This window comes from Strix uralensis, chromosome 10 (assembly GCF_047716275.1).
Source record: "Strix uralensis isolate ZFMK-TIS-50842 chromosome 10, bStrUra1, whole genome shotgun sequence".
Taxonomy (NCBI): domain Eukaryota; kingdom Metazoa; phylum Chordata; class Aves; order Strigiformes; family Strigidae; genus Strix; species Strix uralensis.
Window position 1 is genome coordinate 13,895,572 of NC_133981.1, and position 26,385 is coordinate 13,921,956.

General features: G+C 48.7%; 1 protein-coding gene across 4 annotated transcripts in view; it reads right to left on the reverse strand.

The window, feature by feature from the left end:
- Positions 1-23,061, reverse strand: part of SRGAP3 (SLIT-ROBO Rho GTPase activating protein 3) — a 125,346-nt gene extending 102,285 nt beyond the window's left edge. For 3 of the 4 annotated variants that reach the window (XM_074879241.1, XM_074879240.1, XM_074879242.1), the window contains exon 1: positions 22,820-23,054. In XM_074879241.1, coding sequence (XP_074735342.1) covers positions 22,820-22,886 — 67 coding nt within the window. In that variant the 5' untranslated portion in view covers positions 22,887-23,054. Of the gene's footprint in view, positions 1-22,819 lie in introns of all 4 variants that reach the window. The other variant, XR_012630259.1, reaches the window with a different exon arrangement.
- Positions 23,062-26,385: the final 3,324 nt, after the last annotated feature.

The window sequence follows — 26,385 nt, forward strand, 5'->3', positions numbered from 1 at the left end:
CAGAGCTCAGTACCAGTGAGCACCAGGTCCCTGCAGGGCCAGGGCAAGTGGCCAGGAGCAGGAACTGCTTGAATCAGCACGGGCACTGCCACAAAATGTGACACTGCAGGCTGCAGCACACCGTTCCATCACCGCACAGCACAGTCAGTGCCGCACATTGCCCCAAGCAAGCATTTAACATTTATAATTTCCATTAAACTTTATTAAACTGAATAACTTCACACAGCGCTATTTAGGGGGACCTCCAGCACACTAATTGGATTAAATGGCACACAAGAACAAGAAGAAACATTTAAGTGCCTTCTTAGGAATGGTAGGAAGCTCTACAAGTAAGACGTTAGATACAGCTTAAAATAAATAACAGTTCCGAATTCTCCCCAAATTGCTTTTGCTACCTCCTCAAAGTCACGACAAACATTCTGGCATCATGATGGGAAAGACATTAGTGAATTATATGAAACATTTTAAATCCAGTTGGAGTCCAGCCCACCATTATTTTATTAATGCACTTTTTAGGAAGTTTAACCTGTAACAGTATAATGAATCTAAAAAGGGCTATTTCCCATTTTTTGAAAAGAAGACAAAAAAATTCAAAGCCACACACGCAACCTTCATATCTGCACTGCCTATGTATATAAGCATGATGCAGTCAAATTAGCAAGAAGCAGGATAGTAATCAGACAGTAATTACTAAATCACTGGATGCTGAAACACTCTTAGATAGCACTCCCTGTTCTGTCTCTCTGACCCAGGTATGTATATAAGCACTCCCCCTTCCCCAAACGCTTCCCCCACACCTAAGAGCCAGCACTTCCCTTCTCTAAAATCGAGGTCTCAGAAGCTGTCTGGAGCTTCCACTCACCTGTTGGGCTCCAAAATCATCTCCTGAAAACACACTCTGCTACAAAACTGCAAGTGTGCAAGTTAGAGTCTGGATCTGAGCAGACGGATTTGCACTCACTATTTCAAAATCACACTTTAAACCTGCAAGCAGGAAATCAATTTCAGTATGTTTTACATTTGTAATCTGTAGTTATTTTCTTTAGGAAAGAACAACTGATGATCAGGGGTGGGCATAAATACAGCTTTCCGCTGCATGGGGAGATCCACCTATATAGTCCTACACACATATTTAACCAATTTTGTAGCTTAAAGCATGTTTACTCAGATATTTAATGTTTCTGGTTTTATTAGGTTAGAAGGTATTCTTAGTGGATTGAAGCACTTCACAGCTACTTATTAGCATAATTTTGACCTGTCTCACCTAGAGCAGTGAAGCACGCCAGAAGATGCCGGTATCTGCCCAAGCTAGTACATTGCTTAGGGGGAGCACCAGAGCAGCCAGCAGGACACCGCAGCTCCTTCTCCGAGGAAACTTCGTGGGCAGTTGTTTTCAAACTATGATCAAATGCCCAGGTGGGCTGCCCAGAGGGAGCTGAAGCTGTTGTACAAATTGCAGAATGTCCAAATAGAAGGGCGCGGATGACCCAAGGCACCTGCTCTTACCCGCTCTGGCAGAGCCAGTTGTGGCTCAGCACCGAGATGGGGAAGGGGCTGTCAGGGCTCGGTGTCGGGGAGGCAGTACAGTGACGGAGGAGCCACGGGATCAGGGGCAAATCGACTGTGAATCTTCAGGAGGAGGAAGGCAAGGAGAAAATCAAGTAACCATTTAGACTGACAAGTCCTTGTTGGGAGTACCTCATGGATCTCCAGAAGCACCAAACAGCTGAGGCTGGCAGGGACTTCTGGAGACCCTTCTCCAGCCCAGCCCCACTACTGGGGGCCAGGGCAGCTCGAGCAGGCTGCCCAAGTCTGTGACCAGACAGGTGCTGTGCAGCTCCAAGGATGGAGATTTCACAACCCCTCTGGGCAGCCCACTCTAGTGTTAGATCATCATTTAAACAAAAAAAAAAACCACAAAAAAATGCCACATTTTACAGTATGTTTAATCAGAATTTGTATTTCAACTTCTGCCCACTGCCTCTTGCTCTTTTATTGGATGCCACTGGTGAGTCTGGCTTGGTCATCTTCACTCCCTCCCATCAGGTATTTATGTACATGGATAAGATCCCCCAAGCCTTTTCTTCACCAGTCTCTCCTCATGTGACAGATGCTGCGGTCCCTTGGTCATCTTCATGGCTCCATGTTGTACCTGCTCTGGTGTGTCCATGTGTCTCCTGTCCTGGGGAGCCCAGCATGGACACAGCCCTCCAGATGCATCTCATCAGGGCTGAGCAGAGGGGAAGGCTCATGATCACCTCCCTCGACCTGCTGGACAAGACCTTAATGCAGTCAGGATGCCATTGGCCTCTGTTGCAAGGGCGCATTGCTGGCTCATGTTCAACCTCTTGTCCTCCCAGGTCCTTCTCTGCAGAGCTGTTTGCCAGCTGGTCGGTCCCCTGCCTGCACTGGCGCCTGGGAGTGTTTCTCCCCACATGCAGGACTTGGTGCTTCCCTTTGCTGAACTTCACAAGACTCCCGTTGCCCTTCTCTCCAGCCTTTCGAGGCCCCTCTGAATGGCAGCACAAGCATCTGGTCTATCAACCCCTCTCACTTGAGAACACACAGCAACTTCCTTGAAAGCATCAGTCAAGTATTTCAGGTGGAGGATTGCTGCAATGATTGCTTTTTTCACCTAGGATACAATTGGACTCCAAGAAAAGTTTTATGATTGCTCTGAAGCTATTTTCTCTTTAAAGTCTTGGTGCTTCCCTGTGCTGCCCCTTCTATTCAAGTTCAGGCTTAGTCTAAGAGCTGACAGTTTTTCTTTATAATGTCATTTCCCATTGCTGAGTCCAGGCCACACATCACTTATTACCAAGTCACCCCAGCGCACAGAGCACAACAGCCGATGCAGCTAATGAGGCTGCCTTAAACAATATGATAAACGTGTATGCTGATGAGCCAAGGCACCGCTGCTTTTCCATTTGTGCACCTCCATGAATGATGGGTTGTGAAAGCGTCACCCATCATCCATCACACTGAAACCTACTCATCAGGTCCAGAAAAAGCAACTCACATTTCCCTCTCTCATTCACAGAGCAATAATGGATATAAAAGGAGATTTATGCTACTTTCTAAATTCTTTGCTAAGTAAAGTAGTAACACTTTAGCCCATGTAACTATTGGGTTTTACAAAGGATGTCTACTGGGTTTAGCACATGGCAGTACAGATGTCAATCTGATTTGCAGGAGAGTTAAAACAGGTTGAGGTCTGATCCATTGTGCACTTAACTGGTAGAAGTAAAGTATAGTGGAAACACAGCTCCGTGTCATGGCTTCCTTTCAAGAGGGAGGTTTTGCTCAGCCTGAGAAAGACAGAACTGGAGGAAGACATGGTAACAGTCTTCCCCCACACGAGGCGTTGTTGTGCAAGGGTGGCTGATCAACTGGTCTTTATAAGCACCAAGGGAAACACATGAACAAGTCAGCTTCTTTTCACAAGATAATATTTCGTTTACATACTGGGGAAAAAAAAGTGGTCTAATCAGAAACTGTTAACAGACTAACCAAGGAGGATGCTGGATCTCCCATCACTGCAGGTTTTTATCAACAGATTAGATGAGCATCTGCCGAAAATGTCTATGCTGCCGGCAAGATCTAAAGATACAGAGACAGCTTTTTTGGGGAAAATAATACATGGTTTAATAAGCCAATAGATAAAATATTAGTTTAAAGGGAAATGGGTTGAAGTCTTTTTGGCTAAGCAGCCTCTTCCACAGAGCCAGGGACAGTCGAGACCTCTCCATCCTCCCCAGCACAGGGTGGCCAGACCTGCCAAGGAGGCCAGGGCTCCCCGGGTCGGCCTGCCCCGCTGAGGGCACGCGCCGGCAGTGAGCGCTCAGCTTGCCTGGGGCTCTGGCAGGCCACAAACCTCCCCTTACAAACACAGGAAAATAAGTTATTAGTACAAAAGGGTACAGCTGATAATATTTTAGTGAAATAAACAAGAAACTTCTCCCAAGAGCTGCATGCTGCCTCTCAGAAGGAGGGGCAGGGGGGTGTCTCATTCATCTGAGCATACAAAGCAGCAGCCAGAGCTCTCAAGGCCTTTATCATTTTGATGGCCTTGTGCTCGTTCCCTGTTTGGGAAAAATCACACATAATGGCCTTCAGGGAACTAATTAAGTAAAATATGCTGAAGCTGAGGAAGGCAGCAGGCAGGGACAGATCAACCAGGAGAGGCAGAGTGCATGGAAGAAGACATCTGAGGCACTTTGAAACAATCTTATTTTTCTAACAACACTGGGAATTTTAAGATCACAATTGAGATTTACACTTTTATTGAAAGTTTTTAAAATGTAAGTTATAAATAAAAATACTATCACTTCAGTGAAAAAGTGGAAGGCTACATATTAGTATTTCCCGGCAATAATGTCAGTCTATCTGTTAAGTGACTATATCTTATTAGGGATTAATTCCAAACTCTTGAATTCAGTGAAAAAAATCTTCCTTTAATTTAGGAGCCTTTGACTCAAACCAACATTGAAACTGAAGTAAACAGGGTAGGGAAGTTGTCCAGTCCTGTTTTATTGTCCAGACTAAGCAACGTGCAAATACTGAAGCAAATTTAGCCACAGATTTCATTAATAATTATAAGCAAGTGAAATTTTTTAAAATACATGGGGTTTATCCTAATAATTTTACTGTGTTAATGGATTATTTTCTTTCCCCCTCTCCCACCAAAAAATGTCAGAAGATCCCTTTACATATAAATTATGTCCAGTAAGTTGCCTCCAGCTAGGATATTTTATTAACTGCTGGATAAAGAACAGCTGTATAACACAAAGCTATAATTATGTTTTAAGGAAAAGATCATCATCATGGAAGTATGATTTTCTATTTGTTTTTAACACTAGTGAACAAAAATCAATCCCCCATGCTAATAACAATGTAAAATCTGTCTCCTTTTGAGAATCTCCACATTTCTGGCTTCTTTAACAGAAGACCCCCAAGCAGACACACTCAGTGGCAGGGCCACAGGGCCACAGGGATCCAGCTGAAGCCAACGCAGGCTGATCAGCTACTGAGAAACAGGACATTAGCCAAGATCTGCATAACCACCTTACAGCGTTATGCACCCTGCCTGCAGGACACAGCCGCGTTCGGCACACTGATTCTCCTAAGAGAGAAGGAAGAGAAAATACAGCATTATTTTACAGCTGCAGTGACCATAAGAGCTTAGCCCTGATGCATACTGAAAGCTCATGTTACAAGAGATGATGCAAGTTCTCTTTTCGTATCGCTATTCTGCTTTCTCTCTGCCTTTCCTTCTCCTGCTTTCAGCTGTCCACTGTACTCAGTGGTACATCCTTATTTGACTGATATTTATAAAGGGCTAAAAGAGAGGCTGGGGGACTGCAGAACATACCCCTGCCAACAGATTACCAGCAAACTGTCACACTGAACTGTAAACTATGTGTATTTACATTAATCATTTTGTCAAAAAAATATTTTTCCCCATGGAGCATTGTATCTGCAATTTTTAGCAATAAACTACAGCCTGTTAAACAGAGCGAAAAAAAGGGGGGGGAGGGGGAATCAAAGGGCTGTTATGTGTCTCTAATTTCAGAAAATTTTGTATTAAAAATCTCTTAACAGTCCTGCCAGCAACAGGAAACAGGCACTGCTCAAGAATGACAGGGAAACCACGGGTTATAACATAAACACTAGTTTCAGCACGATAGCTGTTACCAATTTCAAAAAGCCCAACACCAAAAGCCCATGCTGATGTGATACTAAAGATCTGAGCTAAAACAGGCAACGCAGCACAAGAGCGGGCACAGCAGCCATTCCCATCCTGCTCCTGCAGCTGCCATGGGCACGAGTGGCTTTGATCCATTTGGGGAACATCTGTCACCAAAACCACCAACCCGGTCACTTCGAGCCACAGGCTGCTGCTGGCCAGTACTATGATGCTCACAGCTTGGGGCAGGTCTCCCATCATTTTGGATATACAGCCACCAAGAGCCCATGGAGCAACTTCACACTACTTAAAAGCAAAGCTGGGGAGCATGGAGGGGACCAGGAGCACCATGCCAGGACCACCAAGCCAGGAGAGAAGTCAGCAGCACCGTGGGGCTGCAACTGCTGAGCCACTGCCCAGACCACATTACAGTGCATTTCTGCCACAAAAATTATGGCAGGAATGTATTTTCTCAAACAGACCTTTAATTGGCCAAACAGCTGGAGATTATTTCCTGGCACTGACAGACCCAGGCATCCACCCTTGATGAGGAGGATTTGGGTTCAACTCACCACAGCACTACCAAATACCCACTTTGACTCCACACACCCAATTTTCACAGCTCATGTCAAGGGACCAGCAGGTACCAGGCACCCCAAGAATCTGGTCCACCATCTCAGCCCCCGGATGTAAAATGAAAGTGTCCCTATCTCACACTCACATTGCAAGACTAGTTCACCATTATAGAAAATGTTCAGTTACTATGGTGACAGGGAATCAAAAAAAAAACACCACTTAGATTCATGTAAACACAGGTTTTCATATGCAGATTGCAGTATTCTGTACTTCCAGTTCATACTGATTTATGAATTTTCAGTTATTCAGCCAGCCAGCAAAAACTGAGTGATTATTTATAAATATAAAAGTTAAAGCTCATTCCTAGATAAGCTGCAAACAAAAATAGGTCTGAATTTATCATATATATTATTCACAATGACTAATTCACTCACCTCCCATTATGTCAAAACCTAGTCAGACTAATTTGAATTACTTAATTTAGGGGGCAACTCTTCCCTGTTTCCCTCATGCTAAATTTGTTTACATACGTATGTCTCCATTTTCTACCCTTTGTGGATAACTCACATAGTAAACACGGAATAGAGGCTTTCAGTGAGTGCTTCTAAAATTCACTATATTCAGCTTTGAACTGCTGGCCTGAGGCTGAAATCAGTACTGATTCATAATGTCTTGGATCTTTTTTAAGCTACAACTGAACATTCATAGAAAAATGAAAATAGTCTGAAACAGTTTTGGCTACCAGTTGTGATGGCTTTTAAGATCCAATGTCCTGACACCAGTCATCCATTTTTCTCCTTTTCTGAGCCTTTTCAAAATTGAGTTCTGGAAACACACACAGAAATAGGAGTCTCACACCCCAGACGCCTGCCTACTTCTCTTGCCTATTTTCTACACAAAACCTACCAGGAGACAGCAGCTTTCAAGGACAAATCTAGTCCTACCTCAATTATTGAACAAGTTTCTGGAAGATTAGGAATCAACCAGGCTCCTCCCCGGCTGGCCAGCAGTCCTGGCACTGCAGCCACCACGTGAGCACCCTCCATCACCTTGCACACTCCAAACATGCCATGAGGTTCCATGCCAGCTGATGCCGAGAAACAGCACTAATTCTATTCAGTTTACATAGGATTTGTTACTTTAAACATTAATTCCCTTTGTCCTATAAAGAACACGCGTGCAGTAAGCCATCACTCAGCCCCAGATGATGCCGGCACGGGAACCCTTCAATAACTCAGCAGCAGCAATAAAGGCCTCATGTTATTCTGGCAGTGGTATCAGGCAGTCCACAACCAGATGGATGTATTTGTAAATAAGGCAGATCAGTTTTGTCAGGTTGTAATTGGTTTTAGAACAAGCAATTCCCACAATGACAAACAACAATTAAAGAGCACAGAGCTCCCACAGTGTGCAACACTGAATGGGTTTTACGAGAGGGACAAAAGCAGAGGAGAGCGATGAAAGTGCTACCAATGATACACAAACAGTTTCATCCTGAGATGGGCCTAGTGATGCCAGCTAGAACAGGAAAACCCAGCAGCACTGCCAGCGTGATTCCAGAAGAAAACAGAGCCTCTGCCACCTCCTCCATGTCTCGGGCCCATTCCAGCTGCAAGTGGAGCCACAGCAAACACCTTGGTAATTCAGAACCTGCAAAGATCAGCTGTCCTTCCATCTTGGCAAGTCATTGGGATGGCAGGCTTATGAGGAACACCTCAGCTACTGGGAAACTTGAGAGTCTTCACATGAAGATGCTACTGGGGACAAAGAGCCCTTTCCAGCGAGCTCTGGACACGTGCAGTCTGGTAAAGACCCCTGAAAAAGCTAAGGAAGAGGTCACTGAAGATTTTTTTTTCTTTTTTTCAAAGTCATATTGCCACCATGAATTTCTGCAGGCTCAGTAGTTATTTTGGTGGTCTTTTTCATTGTCATTGTGAGGTACACCATGGACAAGGACACTGCACCAAACACTCACCAGGGACAATGTGACCAGCCTCCACATCAATTCTTGGCAGGCTGATAAGACTACACACACTGGGAACCAACAGGGCAGCCGGGGTTCACACCTGGCTCTGATGCAGCCGTGGAACTCCCCTATGGAGAAGGCCTGTGACTATTCCCATGACCAACCACTGCTCCCTCATGGAGCTTATCACCACAGTTCTGTGCAAACTGCCAGAGCAGCTGGATTACCTCCACAACAAGAACATGCTACAGCTGATAAATAAGGGTCCTGTGTCACCATGTTCAAACCAAAGAACCAGTTCTGCTGGTGTGCCTCATCTTTAATACACTGCTTTAAACCCTCAAAACACTGTCCCTCCTTAGAAAATCTCTTGGGTGTCAGCCAGTGCAAGAGAGACATCACTAACCCCATTGTCCAGGTGAAGAAGCTTTGGTGTGAAGAAGCCTCACCACTCAAAGTCACAGTGCCAGTCTGCTCCCAAACCTGGCACAGGAGCGGGAGTGCAGAGCTGGCTCCCTGTTGTGTTCTCCACCATCAAGGAGACACCCCAAGCATGTCCACTGCTCCCCTCATTTCCGCAGTACCATGGCACACAGAGGTGCGATGTGTTTGGATGCACTACGATGCACAGCTAGCTGGACACCTTACATTGGTTCTAGAGTCAAAAAGGACATTTGCCACGAGTGTCAGAAGCCTGGCTTGACATCTTCCGAGGTGACTGGGAGCACATTTGGGTCTGAAAATGGAAAACGGCAAACAAACACTCATATCTATCTATCTGTGTAAAGTGGTTTCCAAGAAAGGTTCCTGAATTTTTTTTAAATCCTCAATGAAAGTTTAATTCTGAAGAAGTTACTCTCTGGTTTTGTGACCTGCAAAATTATCTCCTTCCACCCGGTGCCTCAGGAGGGGTATGCCATCTGCTAGACGTTCCTCTCCCATCTGACACGGATGTCTTCTCACCACATTCGAAAAGCATTTGTAAAGCAGTAACCAACTACACCAGCAGCACAGTCCATGAGATGTACAAGAACATGCTGTATGACTAGGACGAGAGGCAAACACTGTGCATTTCTCTTATCTTTTCTTCCCACTCACCCTTAGTTTTGAGCTGACCTCTTACATGAAACAGATTATTGTTATTCCAACAGTGTATCTCAAACTGCCATCCCACAAGAACAATGACTACATGAGTACTCTTTTTGTTATGGTTTCACTTGCAGGGGTTTATAATATGACATTTTCACTTACAGTATTGTTTGCTTATTGTTTCTTTAGGGATTTTAGCAAGAGTAGGTCAAGAGCATAGAAGCACTGCGCAGGAAAAACTGCTTTTAAAAACATGAATCACTCAGAACACCATCAAGCAAGGATGTTAAAAGAAACAAAAAATGCTTTGGAAGAACCTGCTGCTGACAGCCTGCTTCTCAATTCACTTGATACAGTTCAAGTTAAAACTGGTTCAACACTGCTATTTATTTTTGTTCAGGTTTTGCCACATCTCCTTGGGTTCTTCCTGAACTATCCGAAAAATACAATTACAGTGGAGATCCTGATTTCATTTCATTTGTTACAACAGTCGAAGTCCCATTCACTTTAGTGGTAAAAAAGAACAGAGCAATACAAAAGTCCCTACAAAACATTTAGTGTATTTAGTGGAAAACTAAATGTAGAATGGTTAAAGGAAAATCTGGCAAAATAAAAGGTTAATCTTGCAGAGTTTCTGTATATGATTGTTAGAGTCATTTCAAAGAGCTCTAACTGGGCTCTCAGGCTTAGTTTCCTCTGGGTGCCACACCGGACATGCACAGACCTCACCCCTTCACAGCACACTTACAAGCCGTTTGCTGCACAATGACCTGTACTATGAATCCGTCCCTCTCCATCTCTCTCTGGCTGACGCACATACCCAGCCCCAGCTTCAGCACACAGTTCGGTTCCCCCAAGGTGTGACAGAAACTGGTTTCCACTGCAGAACGAGGCTCTCTGTCCCATTATCAGTACTTCTGTGCAACACCTGAATGATTACACCACAATGGGTGTAATCTCAGATGGCAGCTTGCTCTCTCCTGGAGTTGCAGTACATCTCCAAGATGTGAAGTTACACGTTACTTGTGCCATGGTGGTGAAGATCCCTCTATTTCTGCACCAGAGACAGAGGAACACTTCATCCTGCCCCGAGGAGCCAACAATCTCACTTGAAAACAGGAAGCGGCGGTTGAGTCGAGAAAACAGGCAAGAGGCAGCGAGGGACCTCGGTGTCACTTATCGCCACAGATCAGCAGATCAGCCGGGTTTTTAGACCTCACAAAACCTCCAAGCTTCCAACAGATGGTTAAAGGAGAATCACACGGCGCACACTCTACCCAGCTGCTGCAGCAGCACAGAAGACACATCTGACCGAAGCAAACGGCCGGTGCACACGCAGTTTCTGGCCCTCGTGTAAGATTCAGAGTTCAAGGACCCAACTTCTGCTCCTCCTCTTAACTAGGAGCCCAAGTCTCCATGCCTATGCATCACCCCGTCAGCCAAACAGGCAGAACGCTCCTGCCTGCCTCTTGGAAGCACTGGGAAAATAAAATCATCAATACTCTTATTTAACATTTTGAAACTATTACACAGGTATTTACAGAAATGCCAATGTTACTTAATCCATGAGCCTCTCTTGGAGTGTTGCTTTGATGCTGCAGGGGAAACTGTAATGTATCCAGCCAATTGTGTAATGCTCTACATGTGGATAGAAACTGTTTTCTGATCTCTCTAGCAATCACATTCCACCCTGAAGCATGATATTCAATTGTGCTGACCTCAGCATGCTTAACTGTACATAATATTGACTGTAAAAGTACTCAGCCCTTTTGAAAACATGCCCAGCTCCAGAAAGAAATAATCATTAGGCAACACTGCAAAATAAGAACACATCACGATACTCCAGCCTGTACTTGGTAGAGTGCAACCCTACTGAGCAGCAACATGCAAGTAACTTCTGAGTAAGCAATTAGCACCCTCTTGTACACCGCATTACTGCTGCAGTACTCAGTGTGACAACCAATGAGGTCTTTTACCTGCAGGAAGAGACACACCAAGGGCACAGCCTTTGCCAGACTTCCCACCACTGCCTGTTTGGAGGGATGGGTGCAGACAGGCTTCAGTCACTGCAGTAAGAAAGCAAGGTGGAGGATTCACCCCAACTCTCTCTAACCTTCAATGTACGTTGCACAATCCCTCATGCAGGCAGGGACTGCAGCACATGATCTCAAGGGCATGAAGCACCACACACCAAAGTCAACAGGGGATGTCCCACTCATTCAAGATGACTCGCTTCAAACCCACAGCACTATGTTCGACAGTGGCCGAGTCTCTATCTTTTGGCCAGAGCAGGACCTTCCCACCCCTTCATGGTCATTCAGGGCACGCTGTCTCTCCAGAGGGGCTTGCACATCCTCCCAAATAACAGCGAGGTGAAACCAGCTGCCTACTATAACATTTTCTTAGAAGATCCAATACTTCTTCATGAACTAACACGTATCTCCTCGCAGCGGAGGCCACTGCTGACAAGTGGCCCCCAGCACCCTTCCAGAGCCCCCACTGAACACACAGTCCCACCCAGCTTACAAGGTCCAGAAACACAACTCCACAACAACCGTGGGTCACCTGCTGCCACACCAGCATAAATCTGGGGTAACTAATCAGCACTTGAGGGCAAACAACAGAAGATGGGGAGTTTAAGAAAAAGCTAAACCTACTCTCTGTTCTTGGCAGGATAATCTTGCGGACAGTATTTCTTCCTAACTGACCAGCTGAACACAGTGGCTTTCGACACTCTCACACAGGTTTAGTGTATCACTTCCCATTAAGGACACAAAGTGGTTTACTAAAAGGTCAGCAGCACCGTCTCCATCTTGGCCTGAGCTACAGCCCACTGTTTCACTGCATTCCCGCCACAGGGCTACATTCCCAAACAGAACTCTGCGCAAGGCTTCACCTCCTGATCATCACTGTCTAGCAACACAACTCCAACCTTCAAGCTCTCGTGCAGCTTTAATCCTGCTACACTGCCAATACTGTAAAGTGATAGCTGGATTTTTTTCTCTCTATATCAGATAAAAGTTTGTATCTTTAAAATTCCAAACAGTAACAAGCTGTCTTGAATTAAACATCTTTTAGGCTCTTCCCAAATATCAATTAACCTTTTTTCACACAGACAAAAATCTTGAATTTTCTCTAGAGCCTTTGCCAACACAAAAGCTTTAGACAGCCACACCACCAGTTTGATCTCTAGTTCTTACTCTTCTGTAAGAGTTCTTCTGTAATCTCAATGATTAAATTATAGCCTCACCACAGAATTAAATTTCCATGAAGTAAAAAAGAAAAGAGGGGTGGAGAAAAATTCAAATGCAGACTTCTTCCCAAAAAACAGTTCATTTAAAGCCATTAGGTCACTAACGCTGGACAGCAAGTCCTACCTACTGCAGTAGGATCTTGTCTGAGCCGGAAGCTTTAAACAACACCATCAATATATAAAGTAACTCGTTGCTATGAGTTCCCTCGGATCTCAGGGGCTGACCCACTGTAAGCTTACATAGACACACACAAGGCCAGCAACCTAAAATTATCTAACTGGTGATCTTGAGCTAAGAAATCTGTTCTTGCTGTCATCTTCTCTAAATGAGCTGTTCCAAGTAGCAGAACATCAGCCTGGGCTCTAACCACGCCACAGAAGAGCCTCAAGACCACAAATAACTCTTCAAACAAAGCTAATCAGTGCTACAACATCTGAAAGAAAACCAATCTTTGGGGCTCTTCCATGGTGAAGGGGAAGCTGCAGTTTCACAAAGTCCGTGACGGGGACTTCTGCTGTGGCCCTCCAATGCATGGTACTGTTCCACAAAGCTAGATCTCAGAGGTGAAGCTGGTCCAACAGACTGAGAAATGCAGCAGAAAACCAGCCTCCCTTTTCCCTTAGTGGGAATCATGAAAGCCAGACCTTGGTCCCCTGATCTCTGGTCATTTACATGGTTTTGTATCCTGTTTTCTTTTTAAAATATTTACTCTTACAATACAAGACAGTAAAACAACATTGAGTCTCACCTAATCACTACAGTTAGCTCTGCTATCTAGATAATAACCAAAGTAAGAGCCATATGGATTAAATCCTTGCCCTAGAGCTGCAGCCTGGAGCGTTCCCAGCAGCAGCAGGATTCGCAGCCACCCAAAGAGCTGCATTGTCTCCTCTCTATTTGTTTTACAGACAGGCCACTGAGGCTCAGAGGCCAGGAGGGACAGAGCTAAAATATCAGGGATGCTCAACTAAGGAGCGACCTCCTCTCCCCTCTCATCTCTCTGATATAGACACAAGCAAGAAACTGTAGACAGTTTAACTCTGCAGTTGTTCCAACAGAAAATTACTGAGCTTTCCTGCACACCTGCCACTGCTACAAGAAGAAGCAATATTTTATAGAGCTACTTTGAGAAGCAAGATGCACTAGAGCAACTGCAATCCCTTGCCACATACATGCCTGTTCCTCACAAAGGCCTAGGTGAAAAAGGAAAGTAAAACCTTTTTTTTTTTTCCTCTCTTCAAAGCTATTCTTCAGCTCCAAAGGAAAGGAGAGTGACAGACACTAATGCAAATTCCCTTGTGATGCCGTAGGGCACAGAGAGGCTGCGCAGTTTTCCCAAACTCTCCAGCGCCCAGACTAACAGCCTGCAGCACCAAACGCCTTCCTGGAGAACCTCCCCTGAATGTCAGTGTGGCTTCAGCAGTCAGGAAAGGACATCAGTAAAGTGAACAGGAACAGTTTTGTCATTCAGGGAGGCACATTGTTTTAAGGCAGCTCAAAGCACAAGATGTGTAAGCAAGAGAATTTCACAGCCATTGATTTCTCTTGTTTCCAGTTCTCTGGTTCCACAAATTGCTCCCAGGCCAGGAGTTCCCAAACTGGGGAACTCACGCCAGTACAGACAGACAGACACCACAGCCACATCCGAACACACACAAGCACCAGCCAAGAGGCGCTGCTGTTGCTCTGGTCTGACGAGGCTGCGCCCACAGAGCTAAATCTGGGGACCCACCTTCTCAAAGGGGGTAGGACAGAAGCATGGAATTGTAACACCACACCTTTTTACATATCTTTGTTTTCAAAACAAAGGGGAGATTTAAAATAAAGAGGATGTTTTAACACAAAGGGAATGGTTTAAAACAAAGAGGATGATTTAAAACCTCTCCCTCCCCGCATGGATGGGATCCTAACAGCTGCCTCCTCACTGATGAGTAACGACAACACTGGGATAAAGAACAAGGCTGTATATTCCCCAGCCTGGCAGGCAAGGGCTGCTCTGCTGTTGATGGTGCCATTTTTCACATGAACTCTAAAACCAAGCTGCTGACCGCTCACAGCCATTAAACAATCCCACAGCACAGTGAAGAACACATCACCCCCATCACACCAACTCCGTCCCAGCCCAGGGAGTCATACTACAACAACGTAGACTCCTTCAGTAATTTTATTTCAATACTCCCTTTCCTAAAATTGTGCGTTGCAATACACTGTTCAGTACCTGCGTCTTCCCAAACCACTGCAGCTGCCTTAGAGGTGAGCAAAGGGACACCAAAATAAGTCATCTCAGGTCAGTTTTTCAGAGAAAAGTTTACAAATCAGGCTCTTGGAGATGTGAACAGTTTGAAGTGCATCCAACAACTGCAGACACAAAGCAGGGTGCTTGGTGAGGACTGGAAGCCCTAAGGAGGTCATCAGTGACAGGTACAAACCATTATTAGCACTGTCACTGCGTGGGCTCACGCTGTTTACTCGTTTCTATGTCCTCCCTTGCTGCTATGATACACACCAATAAAATACACAGAGGTGGGGCACACACAACACCATAGCTGTTAGTAAGAAATATTAATCTTTTTCAAAGAGAAAAATTCTCTGGCAGCTCAGCAAAATCCTCCTGGGATTAAACAGCCACCCAGGCTGTAAGAAAGGGGAGATTACTTCATGCCCGATTTGCTGGAGATCAGCACAAGGGACGTGACTGTGCAGGCCGCTGCACCCCTCTCCAGCCCCAAGCCTGATGTTGGGCACTGCCTGCTTGAACCACTCAGTCACCGGCCACCTCTCGGGAGCATAAATACCTCTGAAGTCGGTAAATACATTTCAGCAGGTGATTGCTGTTGTAGCCGTGGGTGGTAGCTTGACAAACAGCTACTGAAACAAAGCCAAAGCCAGGCATGCGAAAATTTAAGAGCTCCAGGGGGAGGGTTTCCCCCCACCTTCAGCAGGCCAGCAGAAGGGGAGAGTAAATCCTGCTCCTGACAGGTGCTGAAACTGTGCACACAGAACTTAAAATATCACACCTTGCAGAGGCTTATAAATATCTGTTAAGCACCTGAAGCACATTTGGTGCTGCACTCTTATGGCCCTTAAAACTCTTCACCTGGAACCAGGACTAGCTACAGGCCATGAATAAGTGTTGTAAGAGGTTTTTACCATTATCAGGAAGAAGGGTAGATTGACAAACAGCCCCTGCTGCACCCAGGTACCTGCCAGCCACCAGAAAAAAAAATAGCCAGGTTCACAAGGATCAAGAGACCCTTCTTTTCTATTGAAATCAGCTCTCCGCAGAGGCATCCGAGCACTGCAGGATGCCAGCTCCTGCACGCTACCAGACCCATTCCCAAGGACAAGCCACCACCTCTGGGCTGGACTCACTGTCTGGCACTTCTGACCACAGGACACCCCCCAGGCACAGAGGTAAGGAGAGGCTGGAGACCCCCCTCCTGCTCCTCACGCACACAAGGCAGAGGAGCTGCTGAGGACGGACGGACCCGCTCAGGGCAGTGCGCTGCGGCCACGTGCACCCACAGGCACGCTCATTCCTGGTCCCCACGCGAGGCCCCATTCCAGGGCAGGGCTTCAGGGACACAAAGTGGGCGTCCAAAGCAGAGCAAAGCCCAAAGGAGGCCTCTTCGCCACCACGTGCTTCCAAACACGGCTGGATTTCATTTTTTTCATGCATTAGAAGAAAGTCACCCTAATGAAAAAAAATTCTGAACCAAAGCCTGATGGCCGCGCCTTCAACCTCCCTGTGGGAAGTGCAGGCTCTGCCTCGTGCTGTTGGCTGCAAGAACAGCCGTTGGCTTCCATTTTACATGGATGCTTCCACATGAATCCAAGGGTTTAGGAACCATGGCTGCTAAATGCACCTTCTGCCCCATTCCGGGGGTCTGGCCACACCAATGAGCTTTAACCCAGAGCTTCAGCTCCCCGCTCACTCACCACGCAGCAGGAGCAGCACAGCCTCCCGCACCCACCATCATGTCACGTAGGTATACCATGAGGTGCTGGGAGACAAGGCCCAGGCTGGCAGCAGAAGCCAGCGACCTAGACTCAGCAGAAGCAAGTCCTGAAAAAGGTTCCTGGCTTGTCCCCTGATCACTCTCTTTGCTGGCTTCTCCATCTTTAGAAGTAAAGCAATGCTTTCCTGCTTATCCTGCCAGAGGCACCTCCACTCTGCTGTGTTTGCTTAAACAGCTTCAGCTGGGGCCAAAGAGCTGTGTCTAACCAGGAAAAAAAAACAAACACTCCAGTGATGTCACCTGTCTTTTTCTCAAAATATCACCCCACATTCTGCTAGAAGGCCAGCACACAGGCTTTCCACCCAGCTCCCCATTGAAACAGAGCCATGCACCTAGGGAATCTTTGGGTTTAGCGACATCTTGACAAGAAATAGCAGCCCCAGTGCCTTGGCACACTCTGCTTCCACTGTCTGCCATGAGGCCAACCGCCCAGTGCCGAACCCGCAGAGCTGGCGGCGAGAGCGTTGGGCCACGTACCGGCTGCCTCTGACCCAGAGCAAGGTGCCCAAGCACACATGTACACATGCTGCAGAGCATTTCAGCGAGCTGGCAACTCCTTCTCCTCTCTGTCTGACTGCAGAGGGGCTCAGATCTGAGGCATTTCAGGAAGGTCCATCCCACCAGCAACTCTGTAGAGCTGCTGATGGCTGGCCGCATGCAGGAACCTGCTGACTCGGTTGAACCATCCCAGCCTCCATCAAAGTGCTCCGGACCTTAGCGTTGCAGGAAACATCTCCGATAGATTCAATTTGTTTCCATTAGAGACTGCCAATTAATCTTTATTATGAATCACATACATACTTCTCCACTATTCCCTTCACACGGCCCTCCCAGTCCCACTCACGGAGGTCTCGTGTAAAACCCATCTGTCAAGGCCACGCTGTCAGACCCCACTGAGGAAACAGAGGGTAAGCAAAAGATAACAACAAATAAATCTGTATGGGAATCAACCGAACAAGGAGCAGTGCTGAGCGGTTATTCTGAAGCCTCACAGTAGAAACTAGATCTGATTCATCAGGATCTGCTATCTGCTGCAGACAACTCCCCCGAAGCTGACAGAGCTGTGCCAAGGCATGCCAGCTGGCCCTCGGGTCACACGGCCCCTCATTTTGTGAGGGAAGATAATTAAGCCAGTGGAAATTTTGTATCTGTTTCTGTGATTAATATTTAGCAGTTTCCTACCAGCCCACCCAAAGGGGTGGAACTTTCTCATCTTTTGCACAGAAGCATTTTATTAAATGGGCTGTCATGTTTCAAGCCTCAATGCCTCCTTCAATTGGGAGCCAAGCTTACCTCCTGAGCAAGCCATAATCCCAGAACATAATTTGGTATGGGAATTTTCCCCAAATTTTCTGAGCAAAGTGGAAAGAGAGCAATAGGTAGGAAACGAGAACAGACATAAAAGAAGGGATGCAGCTACTGCAACAGAAAAGTAAAACAAAGCTAACAAGCAATGGTAAATTAACCTAAGCTACAGTTCTCCTAGGAAAATGGAAGAACACACATTAGTTTTCTTTGGCCCCAGGTTTGCAAGCCTTTTTAATGTCTTTATATGCTAAATCCATCAAAACTCTAGTTCTTTTATCAATTTACACAGCAACTAAGAGTCCTAAAAGTGCAAGAAATCATCCCCTTGTCACTGTGCAGCCAGCTGCACCATTTAAAGACGACCATCTTTCGGATCACCAGGGATGCTTTTCACCTGCCAGCCACACAGCAGAAGATGCTGCTAGTGACTCACAGCAGTCTTCCTGCCAACAATAGCCAAATCCATTGTACAATGACCTGAATTTTGCCAGGGTTAAAGAACAGCTTCAGGAAACAATCTGAAATTAAACAGCCAATCAACACAATGCCCAATTTTCTGCAAGATTTACAAAGCTGTGCCATAGACAGTTGCATCTACATAATTAAAACTGTTTAGTTTTGCTGCATTAAAGCAACAAATCATGCATTCGACAGTAATGAGGAAAAGTCATTTATTTATCTTTCTGGCCAGATAGACCAATTAAAATTGTACGTCTGAAAACACTCTCTTTAAATTATGCATCTAAGGATCTACTGTGCTCTGTATTCCGCAAGTAGCTTTAATGTGGCAGTTGTAAATACACAGCCATATCTTTACTGGCATTTATTTTTAAGCCAACCATTCCTCTCTGCCAATCTAAGAAAGGCAAATAAGAAACTGCCTCCTAAAAAGTATCCTTAATATTTTCTTTCTGGTACCATCAAGAGAGCATCTGCTGCCAGTCCAGGGGCCAGCCCTCTCCTCTCCCAACAGCTTGAGGATGCGGGTCAGCAGCAGCAGGATGGACAGACCAACAGCACGACAGCCGACAGGAGACACCAGGCCATGGGCAGGCGCATGTCCAGGAGAGCTCACGGAGAGCAGGCCCCACGCACGGGCAGATGGCAAACACTGCAGATTGCTGTGAGGACAGCCAGCCTGCAGCACCCATGGGCACCAACGATTCAGCACTTCCACTCCTCAAAATGGAGCGGCACTGACCCAGAGCCTCGGGCACTCCGCGTCACTGCCAGCGCCCTGTCACCCTGCCCACCAGCCCCCCCAGCCCCCCAGCCGGAGCCTGTGCGGCACACACAGGCACACGCCCCGCACACAGCCTCTATCTTCTCAAAGCATTTTCAGGACAACTCCTTCCCACCATGAGAACAGCAGACACAATTCTCCAGGGAGGGAAAGGAGATACACACTCGTTATGGCTGATAAATCACCCCTGTGCAGGAAGATTATTCACCAGTTAAGCTCTGCTTACACCAGTCCTGCTCCCCACACAAAGCGTGGACTCATTGATTTTTTTAACTGGGGCCGCAGCACCCTGGCGCGTGGGATGTCAGGGCAGGGCTCAACTCCCACGCTGCAGTTACTGACAGACTGTCCCTGAACAGTTCTGGGCCTTTACTCCACCTCCCAACAGCCCGAGCAAGAAGGCTTTCAGCAGAACTTTCCTAAAAGATCAGTCTAAGCAACATCTCTTTTTTTTTTTTTTTCCATCCTGTTATCCCCAGTTGCCTGTCAGGCTCCTCTAGCAATACTGGGGCACCTCGAGGTTTTTTATGCACTTCAGGCACTGCTAGATGGTTACTGCCTTGCGAGAGCCTCTGCGCTGGCCAACACCCTGAGCATTCCCCATCCCCTCTGCCATCCACCTTTAAATGCATTTTAAACACACCTCTGCTGTGAGTTACTTTCACTGGCACCCATGCCAATGCATTCCCTGGAGTTCACGTGCAGAGTTTTCCACCTTTCTCCCTGCTATTTTCTTGACCATGCCACGGGGACCACCACTGTATGCATTCAGATTTCAGCCCCATGCTCCATAACAGGACATCACTTCCTCAAGTTTTCATCTTTTATCATCCTCATATCTCAGCTCTTCTGCACCAACATTTTCTTTCCATTAGTCTTCCTCACCACCGCTCCCCCTTTTCTTTCTTTCTCACTATTACTTCTCCATTTTAGTCTTTCTCTGGAGACCTGCATACCTGTCTTCAACAGGGTAGCAGGGATTCAGATACAAATTGAATAACGACCAGATCCAGAAGGAAACAAGCAGGGTATCTGGGATAACGAGGCAGCCTACATGAAACCCCTAGGTTGAGCCAAGCGAGAGGAGGCCTCGCAGAAGGGGAGCAGAGGCAGAGGTGGGTGTTTATGGTCACCATCACAGCCTCAGGAGCAGGTTCAGATGATGACAAACCCTCCCCCATGTCAGGTTTTGCTGACACCGACGACACACAGATCTGTGGTGTTTGCACGTGTGGTACGCAACTAATCAAAGAAAAAGCCCCGTTCCCTCTGCAGAGCGTCCTCGGCACCTGGCCCCCCTCAGGTCCCTACCAACACACAACAACCACTGACTTCTTACTAAACCTTTCTGCCCAGTTACATTTTCTTCCCCTGCCCCTATTTAACGACGAATCACAGGCTACAACAGACCTCTGCACCGATTCCTCTGGAGTCGGACGTTATCCTCCTCTGACAGTGTAGCAAGGCAGGAAGGTCCGAGCCGCCCTGGGCCCCGCAGGGAGGTGACAGCGAGAGTGGTGGCTGCCAGGACCAGCCGTGAGCACCGGAGCTCCTTCACCTCACCGAGGTCACCCTGAGACCACGCTGGGCCTGTGACAGACGCGATGCATCTCAGGGACAGAGCTGCCACCACCTCAAAGGCAGCAGGCAGGCAGCACATGCAGACCCTGTTGTCTGACTCTTCCTGCCTCACCCCAGCTTCAGGCACAGTTAAGCCCTGACCACATCCGAATTAACCTTTATTCAGATGAAAATACAGACCAAATAACCTAAATCAGAAAATTGACATTTCTGGAGGTATAATTAGGCACAGAATAGTATCAAGGAAATTATTACCAGGCCATCAGCAAACTGTCTGCATTACAGCTGCCCAGAAAAGCAGCCCAAAACGTGATCGCTGTGGTGCAATAAAATACCCTTATATACAACCCCAGAATTAACTGCCTCACATATGGAAACCATGAGGCTACAGAAGTCGGGCCAAGAATGATCATGGCAAGTGAGCACTCCAGTTACAAACAACAACAAGGAAAAGTACTGGAGATGTCTGCAGTGAAGCTTTTGGAACAGATCAGACCCAGTCCTGCTTCCAGCTACCCCTCTGCAGCCCCCAGCATCCCAGAAGCAGGAACCACCCAGCCCAGCACATCTTCTAGAGCAACGTGGAAACATGGGACAGGCTCTACCAATAAATGCAAATCCCCTCCCGTAAAACAGAACAATACCACAGGCTAAAAGAATATTTCATCTGCTTAACTGCAGGGTGCAATAACATCAATTTGCCCAAATTACACACAAGCAGAAAGGTAATTGGCACTGAGCAGAGCATGTTGTGACTGTTACATCACTCTTCAAAGCCAACTACAAAAGACTGAAATGCAAGAAAGTAAACAATGGCACTGAATCAACAGACAGCCCCTTCCCCAAAATCCCTCCATCTGGCATTGCACTGCAGCACTTAAGCAGCCACTCTCCAAAGCAGGGTACGTGCAGATAAGACATCACCCAGCTGAGCTCAGGAGACGACACGCTAAGTGACCTCTAGAGAAAATAGGAAAGCTGTTTAGTTTGCACATTCAGGGGTTAAGCTGCAGAAAAGCTATTTTATATTTTTCATTAACTGTCTTAAACACAACAGAATGGTGAACGCATACCTATATAAAACAAACAGCCAAAGGAAGACTGGAGACAATTTTATATAATAGTAGGGGGTCTCGAAGGAGGCAACTTAATGAAAAGGCATTAAGTATGCATTAAATATCCTCCAGCTGAAAGTGGGAAAAGGAATTGTCATCAACTAACACAATTAGAAATTGTTACAATAAGGAGTAGATTTACAAACTGAAGTTATTCAAAAACATCAGTTAATACAGTTTGCTACCGATACTAAAAATCCTATTTTTGTAATGGAGAGGTGGCTAACAGACTAATTTTTTTCTGACTACAGCTACTCTAACACAGTCAGTCTTTCACTAGACTGCAGACATCTGTGATGTTTCAGAGGGTACCAACTTTTCTATAATAAGACTAGCTGCAATAAAAATTAATTTGGAGCCTGGCATTTGATGCTTAGTGGTCTCAACAGACATAACCTTTAATTATACTCTTCTGCAATATTTAGAAATCAAGCGGTCTGCTTCAAAGGTCTTCACCCTGCAATACTGGCACTTGCATAATAACGACCGAGATCGCTGGGCCTGCCGCACGGCAAAGTTCCTTACATAAGACCTGCAAGATCAATGTGCCTCCCCGCCAGGGAGGCCTTCATCGGGGCTGCACAAAAACACCGAGAAAACCCACGTTTCTCCTTTCAACAGCCGTTCCTACCCCGCCTCAGCTCCTCTCCTCAGGCGCGGGCGGGCCGTCCCCCCGGCCGGCGGCTGCTCGGAGCGGGGACGCCGCCCAGGTGGGCGCCGGTCACATTTAACGGGCCAGGTTCGGGGTTTAATGATTTAACGACCGCAGCCGCCCCGGACGCCGGGCTCCCCCCACCCGTCCCCGGCACCCGCGGCCGGTACCTCCGCGGAGCCGCCGCCCGCCCCGGCCACGGCCCGCGGAGGAGGCGCGGGAAAGGGCGACGCCGAACCCCGCAGCCAGGCCCGGCCCGGCCCGGCCCGCCCCGCACACAAAGGCGGGCCCCGCCGCCCTGCCCCGCAATGCAGCGGCCCCGCTCCGCACCTTTGACTTGCGCCTCGTAGTCAGCGATGATCTCTTTGTCCTTCTTGAACTTGCCCTGCGATGACATCTTGCGGGAGGGCGCGGGCTCCGCCGGGACACCCGCTCCGCTCCGCGCCCCTCCGCACCGCGCCGCGCCGCCTCAGCCGCCGCCGCCGCCGCCGCCTCAGCCACTCGCGGCCCCGCCGCCGCCCGCGCCTGCCTTCATTGGCGGCGCCGCGCACCGCCCGGACCTCGGCGGGACCCGCCGCGCCGCGCCGCGCCGAGCCCAGCCCAACCGCACCGCGCTGAGCCCAGCCCAGCAAAGCCGAGCCCAGCCGAGGCGGGGCCCTGGCGCCGCTCCCGCGCTCAGGTTGCGCGCGGGGCGGGGCGGGGCCGCCGCGAGGGGCGGGGCGGGGCGGGCGGCCTCGCGCCCTGTCTCCTCCCACCGCCCCACGCCCCCGGCGGGGTCCGGCCCTTGCGGGCTGGGGGGGGCGACCCCGGGGACGCCCGTGGGGCGGGGGCGGCCCCGCTGAGGGAGCGCGGGGAGGGCGGGGGGTCCCCGCCGCCCCCGGGCCGCTGCCTCGGCCCCGCCGGGGTGCTCTGCGGCCCTGCGCGCTCTCCCGGCGCGGTGACTGCACCCCCCGAACGCTCCACCCCGTCAGCCGCGCACCGCGCCTGGGGTCCGTCACCGTTACCGGGTGCTCCAGCCTCCCGGGAAGCGCGCCGTCACAGCTGCGAGGGCCGAAGGCCCGCGCTGGTTTAGCACGGATAAGCTTTCCGTATTAGAGAAGTTGTTCCTCTGAAGCAAAAGTGTCAGCTATTACAAGATTAACAATAAAACAGTTGGCGGCTGAGGCACCCGGGTGACGTGCCCCGCAGGGAAGCAGAGGGGCGCTGGGCCGTGCCTCCAGGGCCACAGCGTACCCCACCTCCAAGGCACCCCTGTCCTCGCCGCCCCACGCAGCCGCCCCTCGCCTCCACAAAGGCACGCCGGATCCATACCCACAGGCCAAAACCTCGGCCGCGAGGGATTTACCAGCACGAAACGGGCACGAGCGCAGCGGCACGGGGGAGGTTGATGGTGTACATTTAATTCAAGGGCTGTTCAGCACAAGCCACGCTATCTTCTGACTGGCGCTGTCTTTTAAAACCGCATCGGGAAAGCTCCAGGTCCCAAAACACGGCAAACCCTGTTGTTCAGAGAAACAAACAAGTGTGCTTTTTCTTTTCCAGCCCCGGGAGCTGGCCCAGTGCACACGTAAAAGGCCATTTTGAGGAGAGAAAGTCCTGCTTTGGGTAATCCTGACAGAGCATCGCCCTGTGGTGCATCTGCAGGCTGGCTCGTGGAGGTAGAGGTTCATTCTCCCTTCTCTTAATTCATCGTTACGTTAACCCTGGCCCTGGCTCCTTGGGCAATCACTGAAATACATGTATTTTAGGCAAATCATGTTTGGAAATACACGATGTGCGAGGCTGGGCAGGGGAGCAGGGACGATGCTGCGTGGCCGGGGGAGCCAGGCAGCAACACCCACTCTGGGCAGGCACTGGCTCGCTCAGGGGTCCCCAGCACCCGTGGGAGCAGCCTCCCCTCCCACCGGGCTGGGAGCTGAAAGCTTGCAGCCGAGACAGCTAAATTAGGGATGTAAAAGTTGGAAAATCTCCTCTTTGTGGGCACCATTTCTGCAGAAATAGAGCCTTGCACATGACTGCAGCACACGCATTCACTGCGGAGCCCCATGCAAGATCAGGGTGTGACGTACGAGGGACCAGGGAGTGGGTGGACGGGAGAGGAATCCCCTTTGCAAACTAAGGGTCTGATCCCACTGAGTTCTCCAATTTCACCCAGAAGTTGTTTTGAGAAAGGGGCTGCACTTGAATACATTTGTCATTTTTTGTTAACAGTTGGGGAAAAAAAGGAAAAAATGTTCATTCTCACAGAAGCAGCAATACTATTGAAGGCTCTTTTTCAGGACATTGCTGATCAAGTAAGAAAGAGTAGTTGGGACACCCAGCGTCATGATAAAACACAGAGAGTGTTGTCGGGAATGAGTTTTCAGAGCGGCACACACTAGGCCTTGCGCCGGCAGCGCCTGCGTATCCAGCCCTTGGGAGCCAGCCCCACTGTATGGTTTCTCTGTCCAACCCCAGCTACACTCCGGTTACTGCTCTGCATAATGAATCCTTTTGTTGGCATCTTGTGTGGAGTGAATTCAGGGAGATTTGATGATTCACAGTTATTCTGCCAGCTTACAAAAAATAAACCAAGCCTATTAAACAAATAATTTACCTAGCCCTAGCAGGCAACACAGAAGAGCATTCTGCATTTCCAGCAGCCATAAAAAGACCCGGAGGGGAGGGAGACAAAGAAAGCGCGGCTGGGGGAAGCAGCGGCCTTTGCGGAACGCCAAGGCTCAGGGTTGTGGGGCTGAACAGCCATTGCTCCCGGCTGCCGTGAGGGCTGAGGAGCTCCCAGCCTTTCGCAGAGGGAGGACAGCAACCTGCTTTACACCCCCGCTGGGCACAGGGAGGGCACAGGGACCGCAGGGGAGGAGGGGGCACTGGAACAGCGGCTATGAGCATGGGTCATAGTCAGCCTTTAGTGGCGGGGCAGAAGCAGCCCGTGAGCTGGTGAGGGTCTCTAGGAGCAGTTTGCTGTGTGGATGAAGCGGGGTGATGCTCTGCTCCAACAGCCTGGGGTTCGGAGGAGCAAACCTCCCCAGGAGGTGAGCAAGTGGGGACGGCAGCCATCAAGGCGCAAAGCGACAGGGACACGAGCAAGCGACTCGGTGGAGCTGCTCTCTGGGATTCACTTTGTGCCAGTGTGCAGACCCACAGAGCCACTGGAGTCCCTGACTGAGCGTCTCTGCCGGGCGGGAGCGGGGCGCAGGGCAGCCCCGGCACACCCTGGTGAGGCAGTGGTGCCGCTGGTGAGCCCCCGATCCCTGAGCCGGGCACAGAGGAACCAAGGAAGCCAAGTGGGGAGAAGGGGTAGGAATGGGGGGAGGGTTGGGTGCAGCCAGCACGAAAGGGGCAGGAGGAAACAAGTGGAGAAAGAAAGAGGCTGTGAGGAATCCTGGGGTGGGCTGAAAGGATGCAGGAGGGACCCAGGTGCTTCCCTGTCCTCAGCCAGGAAGGTGGGGCTGGATTAGGGAAACATAAGCGGAGGAGTGTCAACCCCTCAGTTGTCCTTCACTGGAAGGAAAAACATCAGTTGCTGAACTGAGATAAAGAAAAGAGGTGAGGGAGGGGAAGCTGTTAGTTTGGGATGGGGAAACCAGGATGCTGTGCCCACTCCGTGTCTGTCGACCAGCTGTAAACCCTCAGCAGTGCAGGGAACACGCCGGCCCTGCCCCTCGCTCCAGTTTTGTTTGCACCACTCACCAATACCCTTAACGTTTTGTGTCAAAATATCTTTGAAATACAATTTAGCTCCGTCTGAGGAGTTTCACAGTGCTGAGAATGGTGGGATGGGACAAATGAGCGGGCCAGCAGTACGGCACGCTATTGTGTAGTAGAATGGACGATGCAAAAGGCAGACAAGAACGAGTCAAAATGCTGTGTGCAGGGAGGTGGCTGGAAGACAAACT